Source organism: Schistocerca cancellata, chromosome 8 (assembly GCF_023864275.1).
Source record: "Schistocerca cancellata isolate TAMUIC-IGC-003103 chromosome 8, iqSchCanc2.1, whole genome shotgun sequence".
Taxonomy (NCBI): Eukaryota; Metazoa; Arthropoda; class Insecta; order Orthoptera; family Acrididae; genus Schistocerca; species Schistocerca cancellata.
Window position 1 is genome coordinate 58,103,047 of NC_064633.1, and position 24,158 is coordinate 58,127,204.

At 43.7% G+C, this 24,158-nt stretch overlaps 1 protein-coding gene across 1 annotated transcript in view; it reads right to left on the reverse strand.

Annotated features, from left to right (window-relative positions):
* The window catches only part of LOC126094439 (UDP-glycosyltransferase UGT5-like), a 156,557-nt gene that overhangs the window by 79,522 nt on the left and 52,877 nt on the right, over nt 1–24,158 (reverse strand). The window contains exon 2 of the mRNA XM_049908807.1: nt 3,969–4,168. Coding sequence (XP_049764764.1) covers nt 3,969–4,163 — 195 coding nt within the window. The 5' untranslated portion in view covers nt 4,164–4,168. The remainder of the gene's footprint in view (nt 1–3,968; nt 4,169–24,158) is intronic.

Sequence of the window (24,158 nt, forward strand, 5' to 3'; positions counted from 1 at the left end):
GCAGCAGTAGAATCTTCTTGCAGTCGGTACAAATTTCATTTCTCTAAAAGTTTCCAACAGAGTTTCGCGGTAACATCGTCGTCTTTCGTCCAGAGATTCCAGTCTCTAAAGGGATATCTCTGTAAAAGACACGTGTTGATCAAACGACTGGTGAGAAACATAACAGTGCGCCTCTGAATAACTTCGATATTTTTCTTTAAACCGACGCGATGGGGACGCCGAACACCTGAGCAGAGGTGAAAGACTGGGTCGCACCACTGCTCTGCAGATGAGCTATACTTCCCTAAAATTCTCCCGATAAACGGAAGCCGATAATTCGCTTTCCTTGTACTGACCTCACGTACTCGTTGCATTTCGAACCGCTTTACACTGATACCCCTGGATATTTGATGGATATAACCGTCTCAAGCAGCATGCTACTAATGCTGTAAGCGAACGTTACAGGACTGTAACGCAAAGAGGATACAGCAGGACCTAACAAAACAGATAAATGAAGGAAATAACAGCAGAGAAAAATCAGTTTTTAGACCTAATTTCGTTAAAATAATTATTGCTAAGGAAGCTACCAGTCACCACACGATTAGATATTTTGCCTGAGTAAGCTTCCATCATCCTACAGTCACTCAACGACAACGCCTTTCCGTACATTGCAGCGCCATCGATAAGCAGCCATAAATTGCTGCTCTGCCTGTCCGCCAGGTGATTAATGTACATACAGAATAAAAGCGGTCCTGTCACGCTTCCCTTGTGGATTCCTAACGACACCCTTGTCTGATGAACATCGCCGTAGAGTACAATGTACTGAGTTCCATTACTTACTAAGTCGTCTTCGAGACACACACATGTAAGAAAACCTGCAGCGTAAGAACGGACTTTAGCAGTCTACAGTGGGCCACGGTGTCAACCACTTTCCGGAAATATAGGAATGTGGAATTTCCCTGTAGCCTTCATTCGTGGTTCGCAGAATATCGCGCGAGAAAATGGGAAGCTCAGTTTTGCGCGAGCGAAGCTTTCTAAATCCGTTCTGGTTTGAGGGACAGAGCACGATTTTATTGCAGATGACCAATTACCAATGCACAGTAATTCAAATAGAATCCCACAGAAACTAACAATGCGAGAAATATTAAGCTCAGAACAGAAAAAAACTGTATTTGGAGCTACTTTCATTAGGGAAGTTATTACTTAAAATATATTTTCATTTCTAATCCCTCCGGAGTGGCCGAGCGGTTGTAGGCGCTACAGTCTGGAACCGCGCGACCGCCACGGTCGCAGGTTCGAATTCCGCCTCGGGCATGGATGTGTATGATGTCCTTAGGTTAGTTAGGTGTAAGTAGTTCTAAGTCTAGGGGACTGATGACCTCAGAAGTTAAGTCCCATAGTGCTCAGAGCCATTGGACCATTTTTCATTTCTGAGAACTGAATAAAAGTATCCATTGCCATTGTTTCGGTAATTATAAGGAACAGTAGTTTGCATATAGGCAAATGAAATCCAGCAGCTGGAATTTGTTGATAAATATTTGTATTTTCACATTGTCGCGAAAAAACAGTGACCTGTATATGTAATAAGTTTCCTTTAATTTACGCCTATGGTCACAAACGTTTTGTTAACAGATTACTGGTTTAGGTCTTTATGAAACAGATCTGATGATGGTCATTAAAGACCGAAACCAGTAATCTTAACAAAAAGTTTGTGACCATAGGCGTAAATTAAAGGAAGCTTATTAAATATTTCAATTTATTTGGTAGGTGAAGTGACAGGAATGTAGAATGCTGAGTGCTTTTGGTGAACTAAATAGGGTTTTCAAAACGGAGTAGTTGTATGTCTGAAAAGGAAAGCTCACAGTCAGCATGTATATCCTGTTTTTACTTTTCGCAGTGAAACATGCCCTATTAAGGTGAAAACAGCTGAGGACTGATCGGTATGCAACTTGGAAAACACCAGTCGAGATAGAAAATGATATGGAACTGTAAACAGACTGTAGTGAATGACTTAATTATGTTGTTGTTGTTGTGGTCTTCAGTCCTGAGACTGGTTTGATGCAGCTCTCCATGCTACTCTATCCTGTGCAAGCTTCTTCATCTCCCAGTACCTACTGCAACCTACATCCTTCTGAATCTGCTTAGTGTATTCATCTCTAGGTCTCCCCCTGCGATTTTTACCCTCCACGCTGCCCTCCAATACTAAATTGGTGATCCCTAGATGCCTCAGAACATGTCCTACCAACCGATCCCTTCTTCTGGTCAAGTTGTGCCACAAACTTCTCTTTTCCCCAATCCTATTCAATACTTCCTCATTAGTTATGTGATCTACCCATCTAATCTTCAGCATTCTTCTGTAGCACCACATTTCGAAAGCTTCTATTCTCTTCTTTTCCAAACTATTTACTGTCCATGTTTCACTTCCATACATGGCTACACTCCATACAAATACTTTCAGAAATGATTTCCTGACGCTTAAATCTATACTCGATGTTAACAAATTTCTCTTCTTTAGAAACGCTTTCCTTGCCATTGCCAGTCTACATTTTATATCCTCTCTACTTCGACCATCATCAGTTATTTTGCTCCCCAAATAGCAAACCTCCTTTACTACTTTAAGTGTCTCATTTCCTAATCTAATACCCTCAACATCACCTGACTTAATTCGACTACATTCCATTATCCTCGTGGAGGCATTAACCCAGGCGAAAGGATTGTAGGCAGACCATGGAGATCATTTGCTGGATTCCAAGAGATATGAAACGACAAAGAAGACGGTCCAATGTATGGCCAGTAGACGGCGTGAGGAAACGTACAGGAGCAGCGTGCAGGAGTACTGCTGAAGTCTGCAGAAGTCTCGAACAGGCCTGAATCCGACGGCAGGTCTCGAGGGGCTGACAGTGAGGCGGCAGTGTTTTCCCACATGAGCTTAAAACCTGCGAAGATCCCGACAAATAGTCCCCGCCCACCCCACTTAAGCTCCACCCCTGATCAGCAAGATGCTCCGCCCAACCGGAGCAAAATGATACGTATCGTCGCAGATATGTTACTCCTAGAACGAGAACTAGAAACTGAACAATTTCCAACGAATAATGCAAAGACTTTAAGTTTCAGGTATTAATGTAAACGTTTACAGACACGACTACGATTATAACTGTATGTTATTGATGAAGTGGAAGTGTCTATAACTTAAAAATGGATTTCCGGTACCTAATGGTATTTACAACAAGCGGAACAAAAAATCACGAATGATTTAAAATAATAAATGAAAGCGAAGTACAAACGTGCAGTCTGTTAATTATAATGTGAGCCAATTATCATCAAATTAATCGCTTAATATGACGTGATCTTTCGGGAAAACTACACTTCGCAAATGATGTGGTTGGAAATGTTACGTATGTCGGTAATAAAAGCTTACGATGCCGCAGATGGCAACAGAGTTTATTTCTTTTATTCATCCAAAAAAATCTTTCCAGATTATAAGAGACAGAACAAACACAAACCAAAACAGCACAGTAAAAATACTGTGTTATGTCAGTAGAGACATAAATGTAAGCTTTATCCACCAAACAGCTTGCACTATTTGCATTAGCTTCACTATCTTGTTTCTAGTCTCTGTTTGTAAAATGTAGCTTGACTCATTAGACCTAAAGAAATGAAGAATATAAAAATCATACTGATAACAAAAACGTTATGAAGACAGTCGTATTTCCATACGCAAATGCAGGTACTGTTTCCGGTCTTCCGTTGTGAGGGAACTATAGGGGGTGGGGTGACGTCCCGTTCGTGAGCGAGGTATGGGGATGGGGTGAGGTCCCGTTCGTGAGCGAGGTATGGGGGTGGGGTGAGGACCCGTCGTGGGCGAGCTGAGTGCGGGGTGAGTGTCGCAGGGAGGTAGAGTGGGGGGGGATCCTCGCTGGGATCTTCGCAGGTTTCAACGTTTGCTTGTTTTCCCGCAGTCCACGCCCGGCTTCAGCCCGACACGCTACCTGCATGGGGTCCGGCGTGATGTGTGTGACGCGGTGCCCCCTGGCCAGCAGAGCGCGGATCACGGCGTTGATTGGCAGCGCGTGGCTGACGGACGGCGTCGGCGCGATGAACAAGATGTCCGCCGACCAGCAGCCGCCCACTGCCAGCAGCACCAGCAGCGGCAGCAGCAGCGCGGACCACGGGCAGCAACTCATCTCGCCTGCAAAGGAGCGACAGGTGTGGCTTGCTGCGCAACGTCCCGATTTACTCCGAGCAGAACTGAATGAAGTTTATTTGATTTTGAGTTCATTTTTATCTAAATAACAGATCTATTACAACTACATTCGTCAATAACTGTTCCACTTTTCATTCTGTTCCCCTGTGGGCGGAGATTTCGGTACGTCACACGGAACTTTCATACGAAGAAATGTAACACACTAGTTAAACCTCACTGAACAACTAGTGTCACCTTGCTAATCAAACACTGTACTTCTTATTCTTTACATTGTACCCTACATGTCATTTAATATGAGGTACCTGTTATAGGCCGTTCTTATTCAGGCAGTATTGGTGCCCGTTCTCGTAATTGAGAGACAATATGCTGGAATGTGTATAGCGGTGAGACCACGAGATAAAACATGTTTCCTGTTCCACTGCCTGCTTCGCTACCATTATATAACCGTGAAATGACATTGGATTCAATAATGTGATGATAACAAATTCCATGAATACCGATTCACAGATTTGAACTTTAATGTATGACATTACTGAGTTCACTCCATGCCTGGTGCAACATGTAAACACAAGAAAAAGAGACATCGAAGATATAACACTATTTTCTGGAAGATAAAGAGCCAAACCATATCGAATTTAACGAACACAAGGAGGTATGCTTATTGATAAGAAGTGTTGTAATGAAGTTCCTGACATAACATCCGGATGGAACTTGAGCTCTCACGCCTCTTATATAACTATCTTTCTCGGAATTCATAGTAATTAGACAAAAGTCAAAATATATTAAAATAGCAAAATCTTTTAAAATTGTCATTATTGGTAATTACTGCCGCAACCCATTGGTCATGAACCCATTCACAAAACTCAGTGTCAGACGAAGATAATTTTCACCATTTCTATTTGGAAAGCCTGTAAAAATGGACCTACCAACATCCAAAACCTTAATCTTCTCTCTTTCATGGCGTGTATCTGAAATTGTGTGTGTTGAACCACACACACTGTGACAGAAACTTTTCTGTTTAGGAAGATCATCTCAATACTTATAATGTGCAAAATTATCGAAGATAACAGCACTCTGCTTGCTTTTACCTATCGGAATTTCATATCAGATCGGTATTTTGAGTCACAATACCTAAAATATCACAGTAACTAAATTTAATGATAATACCTCGAATAGGATTTCACCTAAGGTTGTCCAGAGGAAAAGTCATTGTGTGATGACTGCCATTTCATTCAAATAATTCCTTTAATTTGGACTTTTACCACGATTAGTATTGGAAAATGCAAAAATATTTACGTCAGGATTCACACACAGAAGTACAATTCTAAACTGTGAGAACTGAGGAAGAGGGAGGGTGAAGAAAAGTCTACGAGCTGTTGGTACTGTTTCGGTAGTTAGTGACATCCCATGGCTAAATAGGTCTTTTAGCGCCAAACACTGTAGTGATGCAGTTACAATTATAGTATGGACGGCCTATTCGCATAGGTCCTGCGCTGGCACGTATTTCGTTTTTTTTCGCAATATGTTGGTGTGATGACATTTCGACACACGTTGCCAATCCCCACAAATTTGCAAATTTCTGCTGCGACCAACGGTTGTCTCAGCTCTAATACATTTGCAACAGCTCTGCTATCCCAGAACAGCTTCAGATACTATTCACGATTATTTGTTTAATTTATTATTCCTCATTTGCCATCGAGTATTACTTCCCTAAAATTATTACTTCCCTAAAATTACTTCCCTAAAATTAGACATCTGGACCCTGTTTCGTATGTTATTGACAACGGCAGGAGCAAGCTCTGAGATACTCCTTTCTGATTTGTTGTGACTACCTTGTTGGTGAGAATACTGCTGTAGAGTTTGGATTCTGATACCTATCGTTATCATACGCGTTTAGGAAATATGAAAGAAATCATTATTAACAAGACAAAGTGAAAGATGATCAGATACATTCTGAGTTGGTAGCTGTAGCCCATTAAGCTACTCACTCCCATACATAATGAACATATTTGGCGCGCATTTGATTTGTACAGCCCAGAGTTATCCAACTGTTACAGACAGTTGCTGCGATACGAATACATATGTTACTTTGTGGTCATAATCATTGTGACAGACACGCCAGCATTCTCCTTCCCAGTCAATAAAAACAACGACTGCTGTTGAATGAGAACCGGCTACAAACGAAGCCACATATGAGAAACAGTACGAGAAACACGAGAACAATGATTTATCCAGAAAGCATGCACAGACTCTGCAACAATGTTTGAAATCACTTACAATTACGTTTCGTCCTATTATACTTTCCTGTAAGGCATTGCGATGTTTCTCTACAAAAGAACAGAAGCAGAACCATGCGTTTCACAAAGAGTACATTTTTTTTACCATAAAGCACGTACACAAGGTGAGATAATCAATAATTATCAAAGTACTTCTCCATTTACATCCTGTTTCAAATAGTGCCCTACTTGGAGTCGCAATTGTTTGGATGCCAGACTCTTACATAGGAAAGCACTTCATTCATCATTCATATTTCTGTGTATTATTCCCTTCCGCGATGGGTCTGTGACAGAACTGTAGCATCACCCGGACTGTAAAAAGACCTAACACACATTCCCTTATAGCCGTCACGTCTATTCATGACTGCACTACCCTGCTAACATACAGACAGAAGGGTAGTGCCGTCATTGTGTTTACTGCGTCAGTTAGGTCGCGTCATTTGAAGCAGCACGGGTTCGTGAACCAAATGTCAGGAGCCGTCGTTCGCACCGTCAGTGTCCTTCCGCGGCGTCGTTACACCACGGTCGGCGAAGGACACACTCAACAAATCCGGATCAAATATTTGGCAAGTCAAACTGAGAAGTGCCACCAGGCTCTCTGTACTGCACACGGTTAAATTTCCGGAACACTGTACCGTCTCCTGGTTAGGAGTTGCTGGAAAACCGACAGAATAATTTTTGATTAGTGAGATAGCAAACGAAAGAAATCGCGTGAATCGAGTGATAAAAGGTGATCAGCGACAACTGATGGACAACTGCATGTGACTGTGTAAACTCTGATTCCGACAGCAAAACGCATTAATAATTACTATTCCTTCCTTCTTTCGTCCAGCGAACAAAGGCTGACTCTAGCCCCGTAGAGATTACCGCTGGCTTAATGGGACGTGATTGTAATAGCTGTTATTAAAATACAGGCCTGTTAACAATAATTGAATGGTGTAATCACTTAAACGGTTTCAGAATACAGTAGTAAATTTGTTAAGTGTAATAATTTCTTTTATTTGTAATATGGTGCACTCACCCGAGATATGTAAGATACTTTTACGTAGCTTCAGTCCTCTATTGTGGGCCGCCACTACTAGAGGCCTAATGAATTTTGTCAATTACGGCTCTCTAAGCCTACTTATTTATGAAAAATTTCATTCAGTCATTATCCACGGTTGAAGGTAAATGTTTAATAACAATTAAAAAAAAAGTTCTCGGAGCGTACATAAGTTGCTGAGTACGTTCAGTTTACCGTATTCGTCGTCACAGCGATCACGGAATAACACCAAAAAACACAGGCTGGTTGGACGTGAATATTAGCAACAGTGTATTACACCTTTACATACAAAATAATCCATTTCAGAGTGAAATCCCTGAGAACACTCTTAATTCATACCCTACTGAAATCTATTGCTGTGATGTGTGTAGATGTAAAAGCGAACCTTTTGCGCTTTTGTCCATAAACAGTTAAAAATGCTGACGCAGCATCGGAATGTTTTTGGCGTCATACGAGGGCAGTTCAATAAGTAATGCAACACATTTTTTTTCTCGGCCAATTTTGGTTGAAAAAACCGGAAATTTCTTGTGGAATATTTTCAAACATTCCCGCTTCGTCTCGTATAGTTTCATTGACTTCCGACAGGTGGCAGCGCTGTACGGAGCTGTTAAAATGGCGTCTGTAACGGATGTGCGTTGCAAACAACGGGCAGTGATCGAGTTTCTTTTGGCGGAAAACCAGGGCATCTCAGATATTCATAGGCGCTTGCAGAATGTCTACGGTGATCTGGCAGTGGACAAAAGCACGGTGAGTCGCTGGGCAAAGCGTGTGTCATCATCGCCGCAAGGTCAAGCAAGACTGTCTGATCTCCCGCGTGCGGGCCGGCCGTGCACAGCTGTGACTCCTGCAATGGCGGAGCGTGCGAACACACTCGTTCGAGATGATCGACGGATCACCATCAAACAACTCAGTCCTCAACTTGACATCTCTGTAGGTAGTGCTGTCACAATTGTTCACCAGTTGGGATATTCAAAGGTTTGTTCCCGCTGGGTCCCTCGTTGTCTAACCGAACACCATAAAGAGCAAAGGATAACCATCTGTGCGGAATTGCTTGCTCGTCATGTGGCTGAGGGTGACAATTTCTTGTCAAAGACTGTTACAGGCGATGAAACATGGGTTCATCACTTCGAACGTGAAACAAAACGGCAATCAATGGAGTGGCGCCACACCCACTCCCCTACCAAGAAAAAGTTTAAAGCCATACCCTCAGCCGGTAAAGTCATGGTTACAGTCTTCTGGGACGCTGAAGGGGTTATTCTGTTCGATGTCCTTCCCCATGGTCAAACGATCAACTCTGAAGTGTATTGTGTTACTCTTCAGAAATTGAAGAAACGACTTCAGCGTGTTCGTAGCCACAAAAATCTGAACGAACTTCTCCTTCTTCATGACAACGCAAGACCTCACACAAGCCTTCGCACCCGAGAGGAGCTCAGAAAACTTCAGTGGATTGTTCTTCCTCATGCACCCTACAGCCCCGATCTCGCACCGTCGGATTTCCATATGTTTAGCCCAATGAAGGACGCAATCCGTGGGAGGCACTACGCGGATGATGAAGAAGTTATTGATGCAGTACGACGTTGGCTCCGACATCGACCAGTGGAATGGTACCGTGCAGGCATACAGGCCCTCATTTCAAGGTGGCGTAAGGCCGTAGCATTGAATGGAGATTACGTTGAAAAATAGTGTTGTGTAGCTAAAAGATTGGGGAATAACCTGGTGTATTTCAATGCTGAATAAAACAACCCGTGTTTCAGAAAAAAAATGTGTTGCATTACTTATTGAACTGCCCTCGTAATTGTGTTTGAGTATTAATGTGGTTTTCTGGAAATAATATCGGTTTTTAACGCAAGGATTAACGACAGTAACTTCAACTTTCATTTGTGTTTGGAGCGTATTTAAAGATCATTGAAACCGCAACGCGGCACACTACGCGAACAAAATACGACACGTTACAACACAGACACCTGTGGCAGTCTGTTCGTACTGATGTTGGCCGGTTGAGGGTTGAGGGACTACACAGTGAGATCCTCAGTCCCTCGGTCGTGAGGTGAGGAGGTTCATATGGTGCTAACGGCGGCCACCTGTAATGTGATCGGGAGATGGATGTGTGCAGGAGTTGTAAAACTGGGGCACTGAAGGCAATACTGACGGCAGAGCTGAGAAATAATTCATGGACAAGTAAGAGTATGGATCGGGCCGGTACCTAGGTCAGAGCAGACGAGGAGTCAGCAGCATCCGATTCCCAGCCGACGCAATTAAGGGCGAACATAGAGAGAGAGAGAGAGAGAGAGAGAGAGAGAGAGAGAGAGAGAAGCGCTAAAGAGTGCCTTCTAATCAGCAGATTCATAACATGCAAGTGACGAGACTAAAGCCATAATGGATATCAGTTGGCCCGCCAATAATAAAAGAAGGCGAGAGAAATAAGAAAGTAGGCAGGTCGATGGAGAGGATTGGGGGGGGGGGGGGGGGGAGGAAGAGGCAATTTTCTCTCGATGATCTTTGTGGAAAGGGACCCATCCCTCGCACACTAACCGGTCCATTATAGTCAAATCGTTACAGGTGCAGAACAGCATTCACTATTTATAGGAGAGCTACCCCTGAAACAGACGATAGGGTGCGGCAAAAAACGTGCAAATCGCTCCTAAAAGCTATCAAATCAGGGTAAAAATGGACGACAGAGGCCGCTGGCAAAGGAGGAAGGCCGGCCGGTGCGGCCGTGCGGTTCTAGGCGCTTCAGTCTGCAACCGCGTGACCGCTACGGTCGCAGGTTCGAATCCTGCCGCGGGAATGAATGTCTGTGATGTCCTTACGTTACTTAGGTTTAAGTAGTTCTAAGTTCTAGGGGACTGATGACCCCAGATGTTAAGTCCCATAGTGCTCAGACCCATAATGCCATAATAATAAAAGTAGGAAGGATCACGAGTCCCTCAGAGCCAGTGTGCGGAGGGAGACTCCCCAACCACAACCACCCTGCCCCCGCCCCTGACACGAATGTACACTACTGGCCATTAAAATTGCTACACCAAGAAGAAACACAGATAATAGAGGGGGTGTCCATTGGAGAAATATATTATACTAGAACTGACATGTGATTACATTTTCACGCAATTTGGGTGCATAGATACTGAGAAAACAGTAACCAGAACAACCACCTCTGGCCGTAATAACGGCCTTTATACGCCCGGGCATTGAGTCAAACAGAGCTTGGATGGCGTGTACAGGTACAGCTGCCCATGCAGCTTCAACACGATACCACAGTTCATTAACAGTAGTGACTGGCGTATTGTGACGAGCCAATTGCTCGATCACCATTGGCCAGACTTTTCAATTGGTGAGAGATCTCGAGAATGTGCTGGCCAGGGCAGCAGTCGAACATTTTCTGTATCCAGAAAGGCCCGTACAGGACCTGCAACACGCAGTCATGCATTATGCCGCTGAAATGTAGGGTTTCGCAGGGATCGAATGAAGGGTAGAGCCACGGGTCGTAACACATCTGAAATGTAACGTCCACTGTTCAAAGTGCCGTCCATGCGAACAAGAAGTGACCGAGACGTGTAACCAGTGGCACCCCAAACCATCACGCCGGGTGATACGCCAATATGGCGATGACGAATACACGCTTCCAATGTGCGTTCACCACGATGTCGCCAAACACGGATGCGACCACCATGATGCTGTAAACAGAACCTGGATTCATCCGAAAAAAATGACGCTTCGCCATTCGCGCACCCAGGTTCGTTGTTGAGTACACCATCGCAGGCGCTCCTGTGTGTGATGCAGCTTCAAGGGTAACCGCAGCCATGGTCTCCGAGCTGATAGTCCATGCTGCTGCAAACGTCGTCGAACAGTTCGTGCAGGTGGATTGTTGTCTTGCAAACGTCCCCATCTGTTGACTCAGGGATCGAGACGTGGCTGCACAATCCGTTACAGCCATGCGGATAAGATGCCTGTCATCTCGACTGCTAGTGATACGAGGCCGTTGGGATCCAGCACGTCGTTCCGTATTACCCTCCTGAACCCACCGATTTCATATTCTCCTAACAGTCATTGGATCTCGAACAACGCGAGCAGCAATGTCCCGATACGATAAACCGCAATCGCGATGGGCTACAATCCGACCTTTAACAAAGTCAGAAACGTGATAGTACGCAATTCTCCTCCTTACACGAGGTATCTGAACAACGTTTCACCAGGCAACGTCGGTCAACTTCTGTTTGTGTATGAGAAATCGTTTGGAAACTTTCCTCATGTCAGAACGTTGTAGGTGTCGCCATTGGCGCAAACCTTCTGTGAATGCTCTGTAAAGCTAATCATTTGCATATCATAGTATTTTTTTCCTGTCGGTTAAATTTCGCGTCTGTAGCACGTCATCTTCGTGGTGTAGCAATTATAATGGCCAGTAGTGTAGTTTAAAACGTAATACCCCAGAACAAAAACCACTTTGCTGGAGAAGACTGAGAATGAGTTCAACTGTCCGTGAGTTGTCTCTCAATATTAGGGGCTAAGAATCCTGAGGAGGGAACATTCCATTAGGACTGAGCTACTGTCTGTAAGGCTCCATAACCATAACCATATAAAATAGAGCTCTAGGTTAGTCTGATATGACCGACGCAGAGGCGACATTGGGAGATAGATTTGTTCCGGAATGAACGGAAGGACAACCACCATGCAACAGTCTGATAGTGAAGAGTTAGCAGCCCACCAGAAGTTTTCCCATCTCCGAGTGAGGAGGGATCTTATTTGTACCCCGAAATCCGGACCTGGGATCGTCAAAGGGGATGCTGGGCGATTAATAGTTTATCTGGCCAAACATAAGCCAATATATGCCGTGGAATAGCCCCACGGCATGCGACACAGAAAACGATAACTGAACAAGCAGTAATTCGTACCGAGATTGCCAAATTTTTTTTACCCATTACTTTTGCTATTGCCAGTGACAATTGTCTTATTTCTTTCACGAGACGTTTCTGGAAGTATATTATAGTTTTTTCAGGGGTAATTTTTGTAGTGCGTCTGCTACTGCATTATCTCTTCCCTGCAATGTGAGAGTGCATCAGTAACAGTTTGAGTTCTGAAATAAATACCTACGAGCGCTCCTCATTCGTCACCACAATAAACAGCTTTGCTAGTTATGAAACATTCCATTATTAGTTTGGGCACTGCATACAATCGGAAACACCATCACATTCAAGAAACGACACAGTGTATTCCCGATTATATTTGTCAGAAAAGCGTCACCTAATCTTAGAGAAGTTGTAATAAGTAGATTTCATAAATGGAAGTCGATTTCACACTTACCAAACGTTTATTTATATTTGAAAATCAGCACGGAATCTTATGACAATGCCACTCTTGGGAAAAAAAAGAACACAGAAAATTATCATGTGTTAATTACGTGGGATTTTGACTGAGGTTCTTGTTTCAATCGTCCTAATGACGTCAGTGTTCCTGATCTGGACAGATCACATTTTCAAATTCACAAGAGAAATAACCGAAGCCGGCCGGGGTGGCCGAGCGGTTCTAGGTGCTACAGTCTGGAACCCCGAGACCGCTGCGGTCGCAGATTCGAATCCTGCCTCGGGCATGGATGTGTGTGATGTCCTTAGGTTAGTTAGGTTTAAGTAGTTCTAAGTTCTATCGGTCTGATGACCTCCGATGGTAAGTCCCATAGTGCTCAGAGCCATTTAAAATCTAAAAAGAATTCCACCGAAGACGCAGCGATTTATTCTCGCCTGGTTTGTTAACCATTTGTAACTTTCAGAGAAGAGTCACGAGTTGGGAATTTTGAATAAAACCTACACATTTCTCTTGTTGCCATATTAAAATTTGCTTTTTTTTTGCCAAAATTGCGGAGTTAACACAGTCTCAACTCACTAACATGTGCAGACGTAATTGCGAGACTATTCTGAAAGAATACTTTATTTCGTTTATTAAGTGAGGAACTGAGGAAAAGTAAGGTCAGCATCTTATGAAAAAGCACATCCTCGGTACAAAATAAACGTGTAATGACTTCACGTATGTTGTTCCAAAACCCATAGTTCCTTGTTTTTCCAGCTGTCGATAAACTAAAGTAAACTCCTTCCGAACAGGCCATGAAGGCCCAACGGTACTGACCGGCCGCCGTGTCATCCTGAGCCCATAGCCGTCACTGGATGCGGATATGGAGGTGCATGTGGTCAGCACACCGCTCTCCCGGCCGTGTGTCAGTACCAGCTGTCGATGGCCCTTAAAAATTACATTTTTTCCATAAGAAAAGTCTGTAGTTGGTGGAATAACACAGTAGATAAAGAAGTTTTACATAATAACCATACGGCAAAATTCTCTCCTCTTTATGTGCTATCATTTGCTAAAATCTCGGTTCAATATCTCAAGCCGTTTATGAAATATGAGGAACGTTGTGAGTATTTCACTCTGGCGCAGTGCGCGGTCGCAAATGAGAGCGCTACGTCACATCAATTTCCTCGAGATTAGTGACAGAACCTCCAACCAAATCTAAAGAAAAATTCAATATGCAGTAACATATTATGTAATATACACAACACACAAAATCAAAGCGACCCCAGTTTTTGAATGCAAACTTTTTCGCATTTCGCGCAGCGTCTTACTTCAAAGTAGGTATCACAACTACAATGACCATTAACGAAATGATGGGTACGTCATAATGAACCTGACATACAAAGTAGAGCAAAAATGAAATTCTTTTTACAGAATAGTTTCTGTAAAATCATTTGAGAAATGTTGCAGGGCGTGCGCGTCGATTTTGTCATCGCCGACCGGCCGAAAGTTGCCACACTCTTGTCCGCCTCCTGTTCCAAACAAACGAGTAACTCGCCCAGGTCTTCGGACGGAAACTGGTCGGTGAATATCAGCCACAGTACCCTGAGGGACCTATAGTCAGGTGTACGGACTCTGTTGTGCGACAATAACACCTCACACTTACATCTTCTAATTACACAGTCAGCATGTGATGACAACCATGAAGTAAAGTTAAGAATACAGAGTTTTTTGTTCTCAACCTAATATTCATTGGAGGGGAGACAGCATATTTTTAGCCACTGTGACATAAGAGAAATTGCCTCAATTATATGAAAATAGAGGGGAGCGTTGCAAAAGTTTCCCTGATATGGCAAACAAATACAAAAGAACAAGTTGCTTGCGTGGAACAGAATTCGTACGCTCTGTTACTATTGGTTGACATACATACACAGTGTCTAGAACAGAATGTGTAACGCAAGATTGAACGATCAGAAATACAGCTTGTTTGAAAATGAATATACGATTTTTAAGGCGTTTATTACATGCAACTTACAGTTATAAATAATACGTAAAATGAAAGAGCAACTCAGTTTGTTTTGTATACCTGCACACAAAAGGAGAGTACGGAACCACCAAGAGTGAGTCAAGAACGTCTTGAGCGTGTGAGACTGTCATGCGTAGCCCCAAAAGTGACGTCCGTGTGAACACTTAAGGAGACGCTTACAACTAAGTCCTAATAGTTTGCAGTGGTTACAAGCTCTAAACCAGGGGAAGCCAAGATTTTGGCTTGCGAGCCGCGCCCAGGTACGAGTGCCAAAGTGCTCAGCATCGCTGTACGTTTTCCCAAAAGTCACGCCACGCTGTCTGAACCTTAGGAGAGGGAAGAGGGGAAAACTGCGAACGCGCCGCACGGCAGTCAAATCACACTGTATACAACTGTTTTATATTACACAGATCACAAACCAAATAAATATTAAGTATTATTTAATTTTTTTGGCGCACTGAAGACGTAATGGAATTTTTATCTTGTAGAAACTGTCGGCATACGGACAAACGCAGACAGTTTCACATATTTTCGCATTCTCGCCACGTAATCGTGACTTATTATTCGAAATGTTGTAGCACTTCTGCAACCTCACTACGGAGTAGTGGAAACTAACTGTTACAACCTTCAATGTAGATGTCCTGGATAGGTTTCAAAAATGGTTCAAATGGCTCTGAGCACTATGGGACTTCACATCTATGGTCATCAGTCCCCTAGAACCTAGAACTACTTAAACCTAACTAACCCAAGGACAGCACACAACACCCAGCCATCACGAGGCAGAGAAAATCCCTGACCCCGCCGGGAATCGAACCCGGGAACCCGGGCGTGGGAAGCGAGAACGCTACCGCACGACCACGAGATGCGGGCCTGGATAGGTTTAAAAAGACTTGTCACTGAAACTGAGATTACCTTGTAGGTCAATTAGTTACATCGTCACAATACGCCAGTCACTACTCTCGATGAACTGTGGTATCGTGTTGAAGCTGCATGGGCAGCTGTACCTGTACACGCCATCCAAGCTCTGTTTGACTCAATGCCCAGGCGTATCAAGGCCGTTATTACGGCCAGAGCTGGTTGTTCTGGGTACTGATTTCTCAGGATCTATGCACGCAAATTGCGTGAAAATGTAATCACATATCAGTTCTAGTGTAATGTATCTGTGCAATGAATACCCGTTTATCATCTGCATTTCTTCTTGGTGTAGCAATTTTAATGTCCAGTAGTGTAGTTACATCTCAAGTAGTCACTTGGCGGCCAACGGACAGATGCGACGACGCGCACAGGATTAACTCCCGGAAACCGCAACTTCAGAATACGACGAGCGAGCTCTGGTTACCACTAGGATGCCACCCGCCTTGAGGCAGGCTTTTCTGCTGCAATTCCACAGTAAACACTGGATGTCCCAGATGCTGCGTCCGTGAGTAACAAGCTTTCAGCAAACACCCAAAAGTTAGTACTATCCTCTTACAAACACACACAGTTTTGTATGACGGTAAGGGCATCCTTCGTCGTGGACTGGTCCTGACGGTGGCTGGAAAACTGTGCTAGAGTTGCCGAACGACGGAGGATATTCTGGAGATGCGGCGTCCGGGCGTCAACCCGCACGCCGCAGTCGCCGGGGAGCAGGGTGGCGATCACGTGGCGGCGAACGCGCGCGGGGGATCCCCCACCCTGCCGCTGGACTACTGTGCGAGGTATCTGGAAATCAGTCAACTGCACTACGCTGCACTCCGATGTAAAGAATGTTTACTGTCGAACTAAAGAGCCAAAACAATAAACACGAGATAAAATTTTCGTAGAGTCCTGAACTAACAGCCACATACCGCGCTATTTAAATCCTGGATGATCATGATCGGAAAGATTGTAACCGTTTTATGAATAAAGTGTCCATTCAGTCGCCTTTTCTCTGACCTCGCTGCCAGTAACGTTGAGGTCTAAAAGCTGTTTGTTTTCTTTTCGTAGATATGTGATCACAAGTTTTCATTTCTTACTTGCATATTTCACCATGTGTCAGTATTTCGGGAAAAAGAAGAAATAAAAAAACAACTTTCAACTGCTGTTTCTACTTTCAGTAAATTAACCGGAAACTGGGAATAGCTGTGAGACTGACGAAAAAGCTGTCTTCTTTGAAAACAGGAAGCTGTTAAGCTGAAATGAAGTAAGAATACAACAAAGAGAGATGTGTGAACTGTTCATCCTGTCAGATGTAATATGACAGTCTCTTGACTTTGTGCGTAAAGCATTAAATGCTTCCAAGGAGGGCTTCAGCTATTCGCATATTGTGGTTTGGAATTATCACAACTGTGACTTGGATACGGACGATCAATTCAGCGGGTGATTATTTTATTTAGCAGAAAGTCTTTTACAAATGGCCTCACTATTTTATCCTGTCACACCGCAGGGAGTTATTACTCAGATTCATACTAAACTATTCGATTAGAAAACGCCAGTGTATTGAGCTCCAAACTGTAGAGTTGAGGGCGTCTCATATACCAGAGACTTATTCTGAACGGCAAGAAATAAAACGAATAAGTCCCGTGAATAGGTAGCAAGTTAAACAATTAGAGGTAAATATACACGCTGTTATTGCCACATAGTAACTCACGCAGAAAACTCTGATAACCACAGTGACCTCTGTATCGTAACGGTTCTGCGCAACACGCGATTATCAATTACCGTGCCCTTCAACTCTGTTACGCAGTGTGTTTGACATGGTACCACACTATCATAAGCGTTTGTTTGCTCCACCACACTTTGTAGAGCTTCACTGAGGTTTACAATTTCATGTTGCCAGAGCTTATATGTGTGAGTAGCGGACCTACTCTGAGATACAATTTTAACAGACAGCGCGACACTAGAACCAGCGAAGTTCACTGGAAGGCATTGTGCACTGCAGCCTGTAACGTCAATAGTGGAACAAGTTCTACCTTTTCTCGTAGCCTACTGAAGGCCAAAAACACTGAAATATCGCAAGTTTCAGCTGCGCCAGTAGCAAGCATTACTTCCACTGTAAGGGGGCAGTCTCTGTTTATCGTAAAACTGCCTCATTGACGCACGTGGCGTTTCATATTCGTTTTCCAAAGTGTTTGCCGTCGTAAAAAGAGCTCTTAATTTAAGTCCTACTCTCATTATGAACTGGAGTCTTTAGTGGTCGAAAAGGTATCCACATTATCCGGTTTGAGGCAGCGAGACTTTAAAGCTGAGACGTGCGCTACTTGGATAGCCACTCAATCCAAGACGTTGATACAAATCTTGACAATGATAACGTGTTCTGCAGTAATACCTCAGCAATGTACTCCATTATACTATCAAGTGGAGCCTGATTCTTCATTGGAAATACCGACAAGTTCACGTTTTTCCGATTCTTGATGACGTTCGTTGGTGTGGTGAGGTTCAAATGGCTCTGAGCACTATGGGACTAAACATCTGAGGTCATCAGTCCCCTAGAACTTAGAACTACTTAAACCTAACTAACCTAAGGACATCACACACATCCATGCCCGAGGCAGGATTCGAACCTGCGACCGTAGTGGTCCCGCGGTTCAAGACTATAGCGCCTAGAACCGCTCGGCCACCACGGTCGGCTCGAATTCAGCAGTTTGGCCTCTAAAACACAGCTCTGTTGCAGAGGCACTAGTCCTCTCATCAACGTGCAGTCATTGAGTAAACAGTCAAACTGTATCTGTATCAACATACTTCCCTAAAGTAACTATTTCCTCAATGGTGTCACATGAGGAATAATTCCAATTTTCTATGTGAGCCGAACTTGTGAAATGGACTAAGCAGCCAACAGCCGCCCACAAACGAAGTTGAACACAATCGCTCATCCCAAATGCTACCGCTTTCGTCATTCCCGTATTCCGCTCCGTCTTAACGACGAGAATTATATTACAAAATTAGTAGTAGAGCTTTTGAACTAATCGAGAAACATTAATAAAGAGAAAGTCTTACCGAATAGCACTCAAACGAGAACTAAAAGATTTCAAACACTATGTATGTACAGGGTGTTTCAAAAATGACCGGTATATTTGAAACGGCAATAAAAACTAAACGAGCAGCGATAGAAATACACCGTTTGTTGCAATATGCTTGGGACAACAGTACATTTTCAGGCAGACGAACTTTCGAAATTACAGTAGTTACAATTTTCAACACCAAATTGCGCTGCGGTCTGGGAAACTCTATAGTACGATTTTTCCACATATCCACCATGCGTAGCAATAATATGGCGTAGTCTCTGAATGAAATTACCCGAAACCTTTGACAACGTGTCTGGCGGAATGGCTTCACATGCAGATGAGATGTACTGCTTCAGCTGTTCAATTGTTTCTGGATTCTGGCGGTACACCTGGCCTTTCAAGTGTCCCCACAGAAAGAAGTCACAGGGGTTCATGTCTGGCGAATAGGGAGGCCAATCCACGCCGCCTCCTGTATGTTTAGGATAGCCCAAAGCAATCACACGATCATCGAAATATTCATTCAGGAAATTAAAGACGTCGGCCGTGCGATGTGGCCGGGCACCATCTTGCATAAACCACGAGGTGTTCGCAGTGTTGTCTAAGGCAGTTTGTACCGCCACAAATTCACGAAGAATGTCCAGATAGCGTGATGCAGTAATCGTTTCGGATCTGAAAAATGGGCCAATGATACCTTTGGAAGAAATGGCGGCCCAGACCAGTACTTTTTGAGGATGCAGAGACGATGGGACTGCGACATGGGGTTTTTCGGTTCCCCATATGCGCCAGTTCTGTTTATTGACGAAGCCGTCCAGGTAAAAATAAGCTTCGTCAGTAAACCAAATGCTGCCCACATGCATATCGCCGTCATCAATCCTGTGCACTATATCGTTAGCGAATGTCTCTCGTGCAGCAATGGTAGCGGCGCTGAGGGGTTGCCGCGTTTGAATTTTGTATGGATAGAGGTGTAAACTGTCGCATGAGACGATACGTGGACGTTGGCGTCATTTGGACCGCAGCTGCAACACGGCGAACGGAAACCCGAGGCAGCTGTCGGATCACCTGCTGCACTAGCTGCGCGTTGCCCTCTGTGGTTGCCGTACGCGGTCGCCCTACCTTTCCAGCACGTTCATCCGTCACGTTCCCAGTCCATTGAAATTTTTCAAACAGATCCTTTATTGTATCGCTTTTCGGTCCTTTGGTTACATTAAACCTCCGTTGAAAACTTCGTCTTGTTGCAACAACACTGTTCTAAAAAATGGTTCAAATGGCTCTGAGCACTATGGGACTCAACATCTTAGGTCATCAGTCCCCTAGAACTTAGAACTACTTAAACCTAACTAACCTAAGGACATCACACACACCCATGCCCGAGGCAGGATTCGAACCTGCGACCGTAGCAGCCCCGCGGTTCCGGACTGCAGCGCCAGAACCGCTAGACCACCGCGGCCGGCCACTGTGTTCTAGGCGGTGGAATTCCAACACCAGAAAAATCCTCTGTTCTAAGGAATAAACCATGTTGTCTACAGCACACTTGCACGTTGTGAACAGCACACGCTTACAGCAGAAAGACGACGTACAGAATGGCGCACCCACAGACTTCGTTGTGTTCTATATCTTTCACATCACTTGCAGCGCCATCTGTTGTTGAAAATTGTAACTACTGTAATTTCGAAAGTTTGTCCGCCTGAAAATGTACTGTTGTCCCAAGCATATTGCAACAAACGGTGTATTTCTATCGCTGCTCGTTTAGTTTTTATTGCCGTTTCAAATATACCGGTCAATTTTGAAACACCCTGTAAATGGACTACTACTCACACACTGTGGTGACAAAAGTCGTGGGACTGCGATGAGCACGTATTCAGAGATGGCGGTAATATCGCGTACACAAGGTATTAAAGGGCAGTGGATTGTGAGAGCTGTCATTTGTAGTCGGGTGATACAAGTGAATCGATTTCCAACGTGTTTATGGCCGCACGACGGGAACTACCACACTTTGAACGCGGAATAGTTGTTGGAGCTAGGCACATGGGACATTCCATTTCGGAAATCATTAGGGAATTCAATATTCAGAGTGTCAACAGTGTGCTCTCAATACCAAATTACAGGCATTACCTCTCACCACGAACAACGCAGTGGCCGAGAGCAGCGGCATTTGCGTACAGTTGATGGTGCTAACAGATAAGCAAGAATACGTGAAATAACCGCAGAAACCTATGGGGGACGTACGACAAGATATCTGTTTGAACAGTGTCAGCACACGACCGACGCGAGTGCCTTTGCTATCAGCACGACACCGCCTGCAGCGCCTCTCCTGGGTCCGTGACCACATTTGCGGGGCCGTAGGCCGTGGCCTGGTCACATGAGTCCAGATTTCAGTTGGTTCTATCTCATGGTACGGTTCGAGTGTGACGCAGATCCCACGAATCCTTGGACCGAAGTTGCCAACAAGGCACTCTGTAAGCTGGAGATGGTTCCATAACGTTGTGGGTTGCGTTTACATGAAATTGACTGGGTCCTCTGGTCCAAATGAATCGATCACTCACTGTAAATGGTTATGATCGGCTATGTGGAGACCATTTGCAGCCTTCCATGGATTTCATGTTCCCAAACAACGAAGGAATTTTTATGGATGGCAATGCGTCATCTCTCCGGGCCAGAATTGTCCTAAATTGGTTTTAAGGGGCTCCGGAAAGGCTCAAAATCATGAAAAGTTCAATTTTTACTTTTTTGCGTTTTCTGAATCTGCAGACTATTACGTTTTAATAGATATATAATTTATTCAATTCCGAAGACTACAACTATTTTTAAATTTTTTTAAAATGTGTTCTACATGGGCGTGACCCACTGTGGCGCTGTTAAACTGCTGTCAAATGGTATTATTAACGTCCGTGTTCATCAGGTACATTTTAGTGATGTGAGATAAAGTATGTGTTGTGGCTAACCTATTTTCAGAGACTTAGCAGCACCTGAACTGTTGAATAAGTGTATTCACGGAAAAACTCAAAACCCCAATGAAAGTGTAAATAGTGTTATATGGTCGAGAATCCCCAAGACTGTATTTGTTGGAATAGAAACACTTCACTTTGGTGTGTATGATGCTGTTTCGACTTTCAATGATGGCAACATTGTAAGGTGCAAGGTATTTAGAAATATGGGAATGAAGATAGGTTCTAACATGGTACGAGCGATGCTTGCTTTACACAAGGAACGCCTTCGGGTTGCAGACAGGGCTGTAAAGAGTCTAGAAATACAAGCAAGAGTAAACAGGAGGAGGAACAAGAGGAAGCTGGAGGAGGAGTTTGTAGAGGATGAAGATAATCCATCCTATGGACCTGGAATGCACTAAAAAGTTAATCCAATCTTTGTCACTCGATTCCCAAAACTTTTATTTTCTCATACTAATTACATTGTTTCTAAGGATCTTCCAAACATATTTGTTTCAAACTTTCAGTAAATGTTACACAGTACCTTCTGCATAATTTAACACAGCCTTTTTCCAAAAATACTGTATATTTTTGAATATATAAATAAAAAATGTTGTGAATTTTCATTACAATTGCAAAAAAAATCATCTTTAATAACTGAACTAAAATTTTGTAAAATCCGTGTGTTAAGTTGTAGCCCATATTCCAATAAATAATCTGTAAAAAGTTCAACTTCCTACCTCAAATACTTTGTGATGAAAGATGCAATTTATAAGCGTTATTTTAACATTGCAAGTATAGGGCGTTCCGGAGCCCCTTAAGAACATTCTGGACAGTGCGAACAAATAATTTTGCACTTGAGATTGACCGCCATGAATCTCGAACACTTATGGGACATAATGTAGAGGTAAGTTGAAGCACAAAATTCTGCAGCGGCAACTCTTTCGCAATTATGGACGGCTTTGGAAGTAGCAGGGCTCAGTATTTACGCAGGGGACTTCCAGCGACGTGTTGAGTCGATGCCACGTCCGCCTGCTGCGCTACGCCGGACAAAACGAGGGGTGACCCCATGTTAGGAGGCGTCCCACGACTTTCATCACGTCAGTGTGAAACATCAGGCTAACGTGAGTATTCTGTTGTTAACCTAACACGTAAGCAGTCTGCACACTTTGAGTACTAGGTACGGATATGGGAATTTAACAGAAGGTGACAGTTTTGCGTACTGCGATGTGTGCATTAAATGTTTGTAAGTTTGCTTTCGAGGAAGTTCCACCTCAATCCGTAGTTACGAAAGAACCTCCTCTGCGCCAGCTGCTGCTTTGACCGGGCGTCCCCGCTGCCTCCCTCCTCGCTACGTTGTTTGTGCTCCCCTTGGCGCTCACCAGAGTGTGTCCGATGTCACAGCATCCCTTTCTACTTTCCCAAATGGAAATACTTGCCTTCCAATTACACACAGAAGAGACCTTTCCTGCAGTGTTTCGAAAGGAAACGACCACAAAAGTGTTACAAGCCGGGCTACGAGTTCGCGGTTTGTTTTTCTCTCAGGTGCTCTGTAGTCAGCATTTCTCGCTGGAAAACAACGTTTTGAAAGCGACACTGAGCAGTGTTGTAGTGGCCGTTCGCGTAGCTTGGAGGGTCTGTTCTCGCTACCTTGCACATCGTTCTCTACAGTGAAATTTCACTTGGAAATTAAGGTAAGCTCAAAAAAGACGCAGGTGTTCATACTGTAAGCTCTCAACTACTCGTACGTTTACTGCTGATATAACCCAGTGGCCCATGTCAATTAATCTCAGAAGGCACTGCTGGCAATGATGTGCAAGTCAAACAGGCGGAACAGCCAAAGTTAAACAAATTTCGAACTGTGGTAGCTTGCAATCCTTACACTACTAAATAACATTACTAAGATTATATATACATAAATTGTGGCGGTTTTACTTTTACATATGTTCCGATATTTACGTCTAGTTGGTAGTGGCGACCATATTAAATCTATAGGGTAGTCTTTCTGTCGTATATCGGTAAGTATAATAGTTCTTGTAGCTATCGAAACGTAAAACTAGCTTTTTGCCAGACATTTTGAAAGTTCAGTTTTGACAGTTCTTTACTGTAATGCTATACGTTTACAAAGTATGTACAGCTTACCAGAGATGTTACCTAACGTCGTTCTTGTTTCCCTTTAAAATTTATCTAACGACCGTGTAAGTTTTGTTTATCATTTGACTATTTTCGTGTTGTATTATCTGAATAAAGTTTTCTAGATAAATTGGGTCTAAACACTATGGGACTTAACATCTGAGGTCAGCAGTCCCCTAGACTTAGAACTACTTAAACCTAACTAACCTAAGGACATGACACACGTCCATGCCCGAGGCAAGATTCGAACCAGCGACCGTAGCAGCAGCGCAGTTCTGGACTGAAGCGCCTAGAACCGCTCGGCCACAGTGGCCGGATTTTCTAGATAGTATTTATAT